The sequence below is a fragment of the Macaca fascicularis genome, chromosome 18 (genome assembly GCF_037993035.2).
Source record: "Macaca fascicularis isolate 582-1 chromosome 18, T2T-MFA8v1.1".
Classification (NCBI taxonomy): Eukaryota; Metazoa; Chordata; class Mammalia; order Primates; family Cercopithecidae; genus Macaca; species Macaca fascicularis.
In genome coordinates this window covers 21,981,163-21,994,636 of record NC_088392.1, presented here as the reverse complement: position 1 = coordinate 21,994,636, position 13,474 = coordinate 21,981,163, and the positions used below count along the sequence as shown (strand labels likewise).

Sequence of the window (13,474 nt, the reverse complement as noted above, 5' to 3'; positions counted from 1 at the left end):
TGGCTAATTTTTGTACTTTTAGTAGAGACAGGGTTTTGCCACGTTGGCCAGGCTGGTCTTGGACTCCTGGCCTCAAGTGATGTGCCCGCCTTGGCTTCCCAAAGTGCTGGGATTACAGGCATGAGCCGCTGGGATTACAGGCATGAGCCACTGCGACTGGCCAGAAAGATTTTTTTGTTACCTTAATAAGTCATTAGAGAAATGCAAATTAAAACCACAACAAAATACTACTGGCCACCCTGTAGAATGACTGAATTAAATAAAGTGGCAATGCCAAATGCTAAAAGATGGCAGAACAGTGGGATTTCCTCTCCACTGCTGGTGGACATGCAGGGGACAGCCGCTCTGGAAAACAGTTGGACAGTTTCTTATTTAACACATGACTTAGTAATCCCGCTCCTGGGTGTTTACCCAAGAGAAATCATATTCACAGATGAATGTTTATAGTAAACATTTATAGTGGCTTTATTCATAATATCAAAAACTAGAAACAACCTAAATGGCTTTCACTTGGCAAGTAAACACAGTGGGGCATATCCATACTGGAACACTACTCAGCAGAGAAAAGGAATGAATACCAATAGACCCAACAGCTTGGAGGAATTATACATGTATTATGCCGAGTGAAGGAAGCGAGACTCAAAGCTTCACGTGTACTGTATGGTTCCACTTATATGACAAATGGAGACAGCAAAACCAGAGATAGAAAGCAAACCTGTGGCTGCCAAGAGCGGGGTCGAGGGGGCGGGGTTGATTATAAAGGGGCATGTGGGAATTTTGGGGGATGACACAACTGTTCTATATCTTGACTGTGGTGGCAGTTATTCATAGAACTCTACTTTTAAAAAAGTGATTTTATAAACTATCTCAAACCTCAATTTTTTTTTTGCAGTAACAAAATTTTTTTGGATATGTGCTATATTCTCATGGTTTAAAAATTTAAACAATATGAAGGAATATGGTGAAGTTTTAACTCCTAAGTTTCTTATCTTGAAGTCTGTTTAGCATATGTGCATATATGTTCTCATTCTTCTAATATAGAACACAGCTTCCGTCTATAATTTTGTGTACCAGTACTTTCTCCACTTAGTAGTTATGGTTCTTTTCATATCAGTGCATTGAGATCTTCCCTCCATTTCTATAGCAGCATGGCATCTTGTATGAGTGCATGCATGTATTTAGCCAGTTCTCCTTTGATGGACCCACTGTCCACGATGGTGCAGTGAATAACCTTGAACACAGTCATTTCCGCTATAATGCTTATGTTGAAAATATAAATTTATTCCAGTGCCACTGATCTATCAGAATAATGGGAGCTTAACCTGAATTTCATGTTTGCTTATGTGTGATTTCATCCCTGAGAAATACTACGTGACTACAGAATACTGTGGAGTTGTGTAGGAGCACACAAAACACACACACACAAACACACACACCCCCGATTTCACCAGCGCCTCCCTCTCACTGTGGGTCACAGCCGTCCACAGCTGGTATTGCAAGCTTCCCTTCCACTAAGATTGGCCTCCTTGCCCCACTTCACAGTAACTCACAAGCTGTAACCCTCTGACCTCCACAAGCTCACTGCAGGTCTTTTTCAAGGTAAAGTGCAGTGGTTTGTTTTTGCATTTCTTAACCATTTGATGTGGTTAATATTTTCATTTGATGTGTCACTGACAAAGTCTTGAGTGCTGTCTCTGTGACTCCATTTTTGCTAGAGACCCTGCTTTTATTGTTGAATTTTTGCGTAGTGCGGTCATTTTTAGGAGCACAGATGTTGCCTTACGGCAGAAATGGGCTGTAGTAAGTGTGCCGGTCTCTTCATTAGAATAGATTGCCCGGTGGAAGGGGTCAGAGCTTTAAGAGTGAATTTTGGAGGGACTGCCTGCTGCTGTGCTATATTTAAATCATATAATTGGCTTGGTTTTTCCTTTTTCATAAAAAGGTGTGATGATGGAGCTGAAGGGCATGTGTCAGCAAGGGTGGAGGATAATCCTGTACTCTGCAGTCTTAAGTTTGTGGGAGTTTCTGGCTGCATGGTGGTTGTTAAGGAGGCTCTTGCATGTTGGCGCAAGGCAGATGCCTCATGCAGGCAGGACTCCCAGGACAAGGTGAGATGTAGATGCGTCCCCAGATCTGGGTATGAAGTTACGACTTTTCTCCCTCTGACTTCCCCAAAGTCACTGGAAACAGACTCGTAAGCAGGGAAACAGAAAGGACCAGTTATGAGAATGGGAAGTTTCTGATTGTGAGGGAAGCCCCATGGCAAACCGAGACACGTCCACCAAGTGCCCTCCAGGAAGAACGGCTTGCCGAGGCAGTACCATCCCAAGCACAGAAGCAGCACGGGGTAGAGCACGCGTAGCACCATCACTGGAGAAAAGGAGGCGGGGTTAATGCTTGCTTCCCTGAAGCTGCGAAGATGAAAGCCAAAAATGAGAGAGGAGGAAGAAATTTTAGGAAGTGTACCCGAGTGTTTATTTTGATATTTTACTCTCAAAAAGTTTTATGTTGAAAACTTTGGGAACCCTGCCAGCTTATCAGTTCACTATTTCTTTAAAGAGTTCTATTTAAAAACAAAGTAACTCGGAACTGAGTAGGAAGACATGTTCCTTTTCTGATCTTAGTTAACTGTTAAAAAGTCCACTCAAAGCCCTCAATCTCAGCTTATAGTACAGTAAAGCCGGGAGGAAGCAAACGGTGGTGGCTTTACACTGGAATGCCGTTTTCCCACTTTTTAAACTTACAAAAGCAGAAGGAGCTAGTAATACTGAGGAACAGAAGTTAGGAAAATAAATTTGGGAAAGCACCTTTGAGTAAGTTTGTTTTTAAAATCTAACAGAGGAAGAAAGTCATTAGGTAATTGTGACCAGGCAGGTTTGATCCGGAAACTGGTGTTTTAAACCTCATTTTCTTGTCACCAGTGAATTGGAAAGCCTGCTCTTATTTTTGAATTGCAGAGTTCATTTCTGCATTTCTCATAAAGATGCTGAAACAGAAGGATGTCTCTCACACATTGATTCATCTTTTGAAAATAGCTACTGATTTGCTAAGCTCTTCTTCATTTCTTACCTTAGGGTTTTCTTATTGGCATTTCCGTATTAAAATTGTCTTGATGTTAATATTACTACACAAGAAGAAATAGAATATTAAACCTGTCACCTTAATAGGAAATCTAATTTTCCTTTCTGTGGGGTCTCTTGCCCTATTGAATTGTTAGATACGTTTTTTTTCTTTATAATTTGTTTTGGTGAAGCAGTCTTGCTTTTAGAAAGATGTCTTGACTTTCAGTTGATTTTTTTTTTTTTTGAGATGGAGCCTTGCTCTGTCTCCCAGGCTGGAGTGCAAATGGCACAATCTTCTCGGCTCACTGCAACCTCTGCCTCCCAGGTTCAAGCAATTCTTCCTCCCCAGCCTCCTGCGGGGGGTAGCTGGGATTATAGGCACCCCCCATCATGCCCGGCTAACTTTTGGTTTTTTTTTTTGAGACGGAGTCTTGCTCTGTCTCCCAGGCTGGAGTACAATGGCCTGATCTCAGCTCACTCCAAGCTCCACCCGCCTGGGGTTCACACCATTCTCCTGCCTCAGCCTCCTGAGTAACTGGGACTACAGCCACCCGCCACTATGCCTGGCTCATTTTTTGTATTTTTAGTAGAGATGGGGTTTCACCATGTTAGCCAGGATGGTCTCGATCTCCTGACCTCGTGATCCGCCTGCCTCACCCTCCCAAAGTGCTGGGATTATAGACATGAGCCACTGCCCCTGGCCCCAGTTGATTTTTATATGTAGAAAATGTAGAAAGCATTAGGTACTAGATTTTTAAATATCTTTATTGAAATACAGAACTATTGCTCATGACTTTAAAGCTTTAAAATAAAGGCTTGTTACCTCTTATTCACTCTTTGGCTGCATAAATGCTAATCCAAAAGGTTAGGGATTGCTCTTGGCTTATTTTGTGTAATCAAATCTTTAAGAATATTTTTGGGTGGCACCAGCTTCTTTGCTTTGTTCTCTCTCCTGTTGTTTCCCCCAGAGATGAACAGCATTGGTATAACTTTTAACTTGAAGAAATTTTCTCCTTTGGATTCAAGATGCTTTTGAATATCTACCAGACTGATTTGGTTTATTTAAAAGGCAGTATTTTTCTACTCTTTTTAAGTGGAAGTTGGATGCATAACTTGACTATTACAAGAGCATTTCCTGACTGGTGTGTCCCACGCTGCCTGTCCCCTTTGTTAATTGTCCTGGTGTTCTCGAAGCATCCTGGGAGGCAGGCACTGTTGCAAGCCCACCTCACAGGGGTGGGAGTGGACATTCCTGCAGGTTGAGTGGCTTTCCCCAGGTCCTGTGATTCATGAGGCAGAGACCAGGTGCCAGCTCATCTTAGGTGCTGCCGGCCAGACTCAGCCACTCCGATTTGCCTGCCGGTTTGAACGAGGACATGTTTGTCAAGCAGTTAATGAGAAAATGATTTTGAAAATTGTAGTCAGTCTGGGCACAGTGGCTCACACCTGTAATCCCAGCACTTTGGGAGGCTGAGGTCCGCGGATCACTTCAGGCAGGAGTTCGAGACCAGCCTAGCCAACATGGTGAGACCTGGTCTCTACTAAAAATACAAAAATTAGCCGGGCGTGGTGATGGGCGCTTTTAGCCCCAGCTACTTGGGAGGCTGAGGCATGAGAGTTCCTTGAACCCAGGAGGCGGAGGTTGCAGTGAGCCAAGATTACACCACTGCACTCCAGCCTAGGCAACAGAATAAGACTCAATCTCAAAAAAATGTAATCATTTCTTTATCATGTAGATTGCAATCACTTCTTGATGTTATCTCACATGAAAACTTCTTCCTACTTCAGTGTTTAATGAGTTTAGAGCCAGATTTTGTTCCATTCATGAGGCTTGACAGCTCTTTAATTTCCTTGTGATATGACATTGTTTAGTTCTAGACTGCTATGCATGTCATAACCAAAGAATTTGTTTTAAAGTTAAGCCACTAATTTACCTCAAAGGTTCTGCATGGAGATACATTCAATTAACATATCTCAGCCTGAGTGGGAAACTTTTAAACATCAGAAAATTCAGCTTATCTACTTGACAGCGTTTGCTGTCTGTCTCTCCCTCATCCGCTAAGTATACCAGCAGGCAGCCTCCTTAAAATTGTTCCAAAGTTATCTGTTCTTGAGATGATCAAGTGATATTATTTAAAACAAAAATCCTTCTAGAAAACTTGCCTTATATAATGAATAATTACTTCGTCATTAAAGGGTAGCCAGAGATTTCATTTAACATGGCATACTAAATAAAACAGCATATTCCGTCTACCACAAATTAGGTGGTGGCTTTACTTAGTACTTACTGATACGTTTTCATGTATTTTCAGTAAAAGATTTATATAATGTTATTTCAAATACCTGGATGTTTGTGTTGAATCAAAAACCTGTGTTTTTGAGAGAGAATTTTTTTTTACCCTTATGATAATTTAACCGATCCTCCTAAAATTAGCCCCGTCATGGTTACCTCAGCCTTGTCCTCAATTTTATTTTTACTATATATTTTTTTAAAGTTTTCTGGTTTTGTTACTGTATTCCTAAATACAGGTTGAGTATCCCTAAACTGAAAGTGTTTTGAATTTTAGATGTTTTTGGATCTCGGCATATTCAAATATACATAATATCTTGGGACTCTAATTGTGATATTTGTTCATGTTTCATATATACCTTATATACATAGCTTGAAGGTACTTTTATAAAATAATTTTAAATTTGTGCATGAGACAGTTCCAACTGTGACCCGTCACATGAGGTCAGGCATGACATTTTTCACGTGTAGTGTCATGTCAACACTCAGTTTTGGATTTGGGGACCTGTAATAATGATTTAAACTGTTACAAAAGAGTTCTTAATTGTTTGAATGCATCTGTTTTCATTCTCTTAAGTGACTTTCTCTCCTTCCTCCAGCAAATGAAGAAACACCCCTGCCGCCAGTGTGACAAGTCTTTCAGCTCGTCCCACAGCCTGTGCCGGCACAACCGGATCAAGCACAAAGGCATCAGGAAAGTGTACGCCTGCTCGTAAGTCCTGGTTTCTAACGGGACGCAGTCAGAAGACTCAGGAGGAACCTCTGGAAGGTTTTTCGTGTAGTACCATCAATTTGCTGTGCTCCACAGTTGCTAGATTACATTTCTATTATTGTTTTGGCATAGAGTTTTTGGATTGGGTTGTCACACTTAAATACGAAAATAAAAAGGAGCATTTTCTTGCATATCTCATGTACATTTTTTCTGAGACAGACAGAGTCTCACTCTGTTGCCCAGGCTGGAGTGCAGTGGTGCAGTTTTGGCTCACTGCCACCTCTGCCTCCCAGGTTCAAGTGATTCCCCTGCCTCAGCCTCCTGAGTAGCTGGATTATAGGAACGTACCACCACTCCCAGCTCATGTTTGTATTTTTAGAGACCGGGTTTCACCTTGTTAGCCAGGCTAGTCTCGAACTCCTGACCTTGGGTGATCCACTGCTTCGACCTTGTAAAGTGCTAGGATTACAGGCATGAGCCCTGGCACCCAGCCTGATCCCTGAGTGTCCTGGGGGAGCGATTGATTGGCAGTACATGGTCTCTCTGCACACACTGAGGTGATTCGGCTAGCTTCAGGGCTGGTCACAGATTCAGTCCTCGGCTGGGCCCTTTGCAGTCACAGCATATCCTGTCTACCACAAATTAGGTAGTCACTTTACTATTTACTGATATGTTTTCATATTTATGAATATATGAAATTTTTGAAAAATAATTGACCTATTTTAATAAAGCAGGCCAAAGATAGTTTAGAAAACAGGTTGGCTGGGGGCAGTCACCACCAAAGGTGGGACAGCCTGTGACCAAATCCAAGGGACTGGGTGGGCCAACATCAACCCAGACTGCAGTGGACAGTCATAAGCAGCTACTTCATACATGAACACCAGAATATATCTCATCATTAGTGAAAGTCTATCACTCACTCAACTGGAATGTGCCTGGAGTGGGTTGATAAGAAGAAAGCATGGCTCATGAGAGAGCCAAGGACCCTGAGGCTAAAGCACTGAAATGTTACATGGATGTCAGTGTAGGCCAGATGGACCCTATGGATCGGGAGAGTCATGAAGTTTGGCTGTCAGATTTGCAGGGGGTTATAATTGGGTAGGAATCATCTGATTCAGTGAAGTTGAAGCTGTTTAAAGTCTATATGTTGAGACCAAATCAAAAGAATCAGAATTTAGAAGGATGCTCTGGGCCAAGATGACAATGGGAGGTCTGGCCCATAATGCTTCACTGATAGGTTTTGCTTATTTCCCCATGAACTTACCGTAAAATGCTGGGATTGTTCCACTAACTTACGGCCAACAAAAAATTCATCCTCATGGAGAGCCCCCATCCTTTGTGGGTGGTCCTGGCTCCTGCCACTGCCCTGCAAGGGTCTCTAATAGGAGGTCATCAGGGTTTAGGGCCAATCATTATAAATTCCTCCGAAGCCATTTTGAAGGCAGATTTGAGACCACAAGAGACTTTTTGTCCTTCCCTGCAGTAGCATTATTAATACCTGGTTTTATAGCATCCATAATGACTAGGGCCATTACCTCTGTTTTTTTTTTTTTTTTAAGACGGCTCTTGTTGCCCAGGCTGGAGTGCAATGACACGATCTCGGCTCACTGCAACCTCTGCCTTCTGGGTTCAACTGATTATCCTGCCTCAGCCTCCTGGGTAGCTGGGATTACAGGCACGCACCACCATGCCTGGCTAATTTTGTATTTTTAGTAGAGACAGGGTTTCTCCATGTTGGGCAGGCTGGTCTTGAACTCCCAACCTCAGGTGATCCACCCACCTTGGCCTCCCAAAGTTCTGGGATTACAGATGTGAGCCACTGCACCCAGCCAACTTGTTTTCTAAACTATCTTTGGCCTGCTTTATTAAAGAAAAGAGGTCAATTATTTTTCAGAGAAAAACGATTTTTGATCTGCTTATCATCTACGGAGTGACCACACATACTCAACTACCATGAGTATAAACATGCATGTTGCTTTTGTGCTTGGAGGCATTTGGGCTGGACACTCATGTCTTTGTCACGGCAGAGGATAGGAATAATTAACAGCAGCACGAAGGAGTCAAGGAGGGACTTTACACTAACGTGTTCAGCATGGTGCTCATTCTGAGAATACTGAGTCATTGAAAACTTTTGAAATGCAGTATTTTCCCCTTTCCCTTTAAAATTAAAGCCATCTAGACCTGTAAATCAAGGGACATTCCTAGCAAAACTGCTACTTGCGTGTTGAACTGTGGTGTGAACTGAGCTCATTAGACCTGTCTGTGTGAATGATGGCTCGGGAGGCCCTTCAACCATGAGTTCTTCCACAGGAGCTTATTTTGTCAGCAAGTGCGTTATCTCCTTGCCTTTCACCCCACAGGCACTGCCCAGACTCCAGACGTACCTTTACCAAGCGACTGATGCTGGAGAAGCACGTCCAGCTGATGCATGGCATCAAGGACCCTGACCTGAAAGAAATGACAGATGCCACCAATGAGGAGGAAACAGAAATAAAAGAAGACACCAAGGTCTAACACTGCAGATGTTTGCTTTACAGTGAAATTGTGTTGACCTGCCTTTCCCTTTTTATTTTTATTTTTTAAGTGTTTGTTGCATAGTTACAGTTTTAAAAATTCAGACTGACCAGGCATAGCAGCTCAACGCCTGTAATCCCAGCACTTTGGGAGGCTGAGGCGGGCGGATCATCTGAAGTCAGGAGTTCAAGACCAGCCTGGCCAACAGGGTGAAACCCTGTCTCTATCAAAAAATACAAAAAGTAGCCGGGCATGGTGGCAGGCGCCTTAATCCCAGCTACATGGGAGGCTGAGGCAGGAGAATCATTTGAACCCGGGAGGCGGAGGTTGCAGTGAGCCGAGATAAAGTCATTGTACTCAAACCTGGGGGACAAGCGCAGGACTTTTCTCTTAAAAAGTTTAAAGAGTTTAGGCTGGGCACGGTGGCTCATGCCTGTAATCCCCACACTTTGGGATGACAAGGCAGGCTGATTACTTGAAGCTAGAAGTTCGAGACCAGCCTGGTCAACATGGTGAAACCCCGTCTCTGCTAAAAGTACAAAAGTTAGCCGGGTATGGTGAAACTCGCCTGTAATCCCTAGCTACTCAGGAGGCCGAGGCAGAAGAATCGCTGGAACTTGGGAAGTAGAGGTTGCGGTATGCTGAGATCACGCCACTGCACTCTAGTCTGGGCAAAAGAGCAAGACTGTCTCAAAAAAAAAAAAAAGATATTTAAAAAGCCCTCCTGTCTTTGGTGCTGTGCTAGGTCTGGAATGTAACCAAGTAAAAGCTTATGTGTGCTTTCGGGGAGTTAATCATTGAGTAAAACCTCATCAGAATACAAGTCAGACTGGTGTGGCATTAAAATACAATACTTGAAGTGCTCCTGGTGATGTGTGAAGCCAGGCTCGGTGGCTCACACCTGTAATCCCAGCACTTTGGGAGGCTGAGGCAGACAATCACAAGGTCAGGAGTTCGAGACCAGCCTGGCCAATATGGTGAAACCCCGTCTCTACTAAAAATACAAAAATTAGCCGGGCATGGTGGTGCACACCTATAGTTCCAGCTAAGCGGAAGGCTGAGACAGGAGAATTGCTTGAACCCAGGAGGCAGAGGTTGTAGTGAGCCAAGATAGTGCCACTGCACTCCAGGCTGGGCAACAGTGCAAGACTCCATCTCAAAAAAAAAAAAAAAGAAAAAAGAAAAAGTGTGTGCAAAGGTAGCTTCAGGTCATGGCCACATGTGAAGTTGCACATGAACAGAGCAGAAAAGCTGGGGCAGAGAGGAGGGACACATGGGCTTGGGAAGGGGATTCAAAGTAGGATTTAGAGCCCTGGAAGGGAAGGATAAATGGCAGATGCAGCAGGGGAAATGATGTGAAGGAAAGGGTAGGGAAAGCTTCCAGTGGCTCTCAGTCGAAAAGCAAAATCCTGACTCTTTCCCACAAGGGGCGTTACAGACAGTCCACCTCCGCATCTCTCGGACTCTGGTTCCTGCGGGGTCCCTGAGCACTCCTTCCTACTGGCTCTGGCCACCCTTCTGTCCCCCACTCACAAGCCTGTTCCCACCTTAGGCCTTGGCACTCACAGCTTCCTATGCCTGACTGCTTTCCCCACACTGCGTCAGGTCTCTTTTCAAATGTCACCTGGCACCAGGCTGTCCCTGACCATACTACATCACCTAGCAGCTGCACACACACCCCCATTGCTTCCCATGGCCTCCATCCCACCCTGCTTGGTTGTCATGGGTCTGACGTGCTGCATATTTTCTAATGTGTTTCTGTTCATCTAACTCCGCTGTAACAAATCCCAGGAAGCTAGGAGCTCATCTGTCCACTGCTGTGCCCACTGGCCAGAGCAGTACCTGGTAACAACAGCTGGTAGGTTTCTGTCTGGAGTGGAAGAAAGGCGCAGGCCTCCGGGTGGGGTGGCAGACACACAGCTCTAAAGCCCCTAAATCCCAAAGCGTTCAGCACTTGTTTTCCTGGCAGCTCTAAAGTAAGAGAACCGATCATTTATCAGCCATCGGGAAGAATGGTTTTCAATCGTATCATTTGCTCTCTTTCCCTGAAAGGTCCCCAGTCCCAAGCGGAAGTTGGAAGAACCAGTTCTGGAGTTCAGGCCTCCCCGAGGAGCCATCACTCAACCATTGAAAAAGCTGAAAATCAATGTGTTTAAGGTCCACAAGTGTGCCGTGTGTGGCTTCACCACCGAAAACCTGCTGCAGTTCCACGAACACATCCCTCAGCACAAATCCGATGGTTCTTCCTACCAGTGCCGGGAGTGTGGCCTCTGCTACACGTCTCACGTCTCTTTATCCAGGCACCTCTTCATCGTACACAAGTTAAAGGAACCTCAGCCAGTGTCCAAGCAGAATGGGGCTGGGGAAGATAACCAACAGGAGAACAAACCCAGCCACGAGGATGAATCCCCCGATGGCGCCGTGTCAGACAGAAAGTGCAAAGTGTGCGCAAAAACTTTTGAAACTGAAGCTGCCTTAAATACTCACATGCGGACACACGGCATGGCCTTCATCAAATCCAAAAGGATGAGCTCAGCCGAGAAATAGCCACAGATGCTCCATGAGGAAAATCCCTGTCCACATTGGAATAAAAAAGACATTTTTGTTACAAAAGGTTTGCAGTATAATAGAGTTAACAGTACTGTCTAGGCTGTTGCAATATATTCTCTTTCAACGTACCTTCCTTCACCTCGTCGTATGTATCCTCGATAAGTATTAAAACAGTATTTGAGTTTCAAAGAGTTTGTATATATTTAAATGAATAACTTTTTATACTCTACTCTTTGTTACATGTTTGTATCAGTATTTAGTGGAAAACCATTTGAGTTGTTTTGGGTTAGAATTTTTCTTTTTGTACTGTTTCTTTAAAACAGAGTTCTTAGTAACAGGGGCAGTTCCTGAATTCAAATAAACCATTTTGTATGTTTGGATTTTGAATGGGTTAACTAATTACAGGCTAAAATAATGCCTTTTTTAGTGTTTTTAATTTTTAGAATTCACTACATAAATTGTAAGTAATTGTGGATCTCAAAAACACTAGGAACTTTTAAGTGTCTTAGCACTTCCTCGATGTGCCTGCCCTGAGGGAGTGAGTTCACATTTGAGACAACTGCGCTCCACTGTGGGCGTGCCTTTGTCTTCAGGCCACGCCGAAGGGTGTTTAAAGTAGCCTTGCAGGTCGCTTCTTTCCCAGGGGTGGATAAAAACTGAAGCCAGGAATCTAATAAGGAATGCTGATTTCCTCAATTCTATTTTGAGGAATGGGGAAGGCTATTGTTTTTTTCTGGGCAGATCTGCAAGGCTGGCTTTAAGAGCACAAGGAGGGAAAGTAACGAAAGGGCTGGACTACTATAAAAGTTACAAATACGTAGTTAGACCAATAGATTTCTATAGTCAGGTTTTTGTCATGTAATTTATTAACTATTACAGAAACACAACGAAGAATATCAAGTATTTCTCTGGCTCTTGACAGAAAAAAAATCAGTTGACTTAACCCTTTGCTGTCAAAAGAGTTGGCGTTTCCTGGTCTGGGTGCTACTGCCAAACGTTCTGGTACTTAGAGTCGGGATGCACAACTTCCACCACCGACTTATCAATGCAGCCGCCTGTGTATTGCAATTGGCCGTTACCTTAAGCACTGAGCCACCCGGGTTTAGTTCAGCCATTTCAAGAGTATATTTAACGTCGGTAGTTCTGCTTTATTAAAATGCAGCAGAGGTACTCTTCTGTCCCTTCCGTTTATAGTTCTCTGAGAGAGTTCTATTTTTTGGTTTCGTTTTGTGTTTTCTTTTGCATTTTATATCTTGTATTTATCCCTGAACATGTTTTGTACTTTTTTTTTTTTTTAAGAAAAGGAATTCTTCTGTGTATATATAGATACTTGCATGATATACTGTAGTCAACGTTCGGTTCCTCGAAAGGTCTTGCTGCTGTCAGGTGTTATGCACTCCATCCATCATAACTGTATGAAACACATTTCATATGTAAATAAACGTGGGACATTTGGCCCTTGTGCTTCTGTGAGAGAGTTATTGACGGTGGGTCTCTGACATCTTCGTGAAGCTTGGGAAGTGATTAATTGCAGGGACAAGCTACAGGATGTTGCAGAATTCTTCCCACTCAGAAGAATGGCATATTCGTTCTCATTAGTAATCGGCTATTTTGTCACTTTCTCGTTGACTCCATCAGTATCATCGGTACAATCCGAGGGTGTGAATTTCAGCTTGAAATTCCATTGCTGTTACTTGTTATGGTTGTATTGCTCTAAGTTGTATTCATAGCACTTTCATGTTTCTGCATTTGAACCTTGCAATAAGCCTGTGTGGTAAGCCACATAGGTCCGAATAACCTACTTTTACAGTTGAGGAAGCTGAGCTCAGATTCAGTTATTTGCCGAAGCCCTCATAGCTGGTAAGTGGCTTTGCATATTAGAACCCAAATATTTTGCTTTCTAAATCTAATGCTCGCTCTATGTGGTTATGTACATATTGACAAATATTCATTTATTCAACAAATAAAAAGTATGTACAAAACATGATACAGAATTTTTGTTTTTGGCACTATGACTTGATAAATAACCTGAAAGTCTTTCTACTCTTAAGTACCCAGAGATGCTTAATATAAAATTAACACCTGTTAAATGCATAGGTGAGAAAACAAAAGTTTTTAAAAATATCCAGAGGTCCAAAATGAAGAAACTAAAATCTAGAGTCCAGAAAAACACTACACAATGCTGTAACCCTGGGGGAAAACCTGGATTGTTCAGCTGAAGAGGGAATTGGTAAACTGGAAGATAGCCCTTGAGAAAATTAGCCTCAGCACAGAGATAAAGTGACATTTCCAATATGAAAGAGAGGTTAGGAATCAAGAACAAAATGAGAAGATCTAGCTTCATTT

The 13,474-nt window shown here is 43.1% G+C and overlaps 1 protein-coding gene across 50 annotated transcripts in view; it reads left to right on the top strand.

Annotated features, from left to right (window-relative positions):
- ZNF532 (zinc finger protein 532) overlaps window positions 1–13,115 on the top strand; it is a 128,305-nt gene extending 115,190 nt beyond the window's left edge. For 34 of the 50 annotated variants that reach the window (XR_012427108.1, XR_012427109.1, XR_012427107.1 and 31 more), the window contains 3 exons: window positions 5,952–6,064; window positions 8,425–8,572; window positions 10,631–13,115. Coding sequence is in view for 42 of the 50 variants with exons in the window: in XM_015439714.3 (XP_015295200.3) it covers window positions 5,952–6,064; window positions 8,425–8,572; window positions 10,631–11,125 (756 nt within the window). In the remaining 8 variants the exon portion in view is untranslated. The remainder of the gene's footprint in view (window positions 1–5,951; window positions 6,065–8,424; window positions 8,573–10,630) is intronic. The other 16 variants (XM_074022413.1, XM_074022406.1, XM_074022412.1 and 13 more) reach the window with 1 other exon arrangement.
- Window positions 13,116–13,474: the final 359 nt, after the last annotated feature.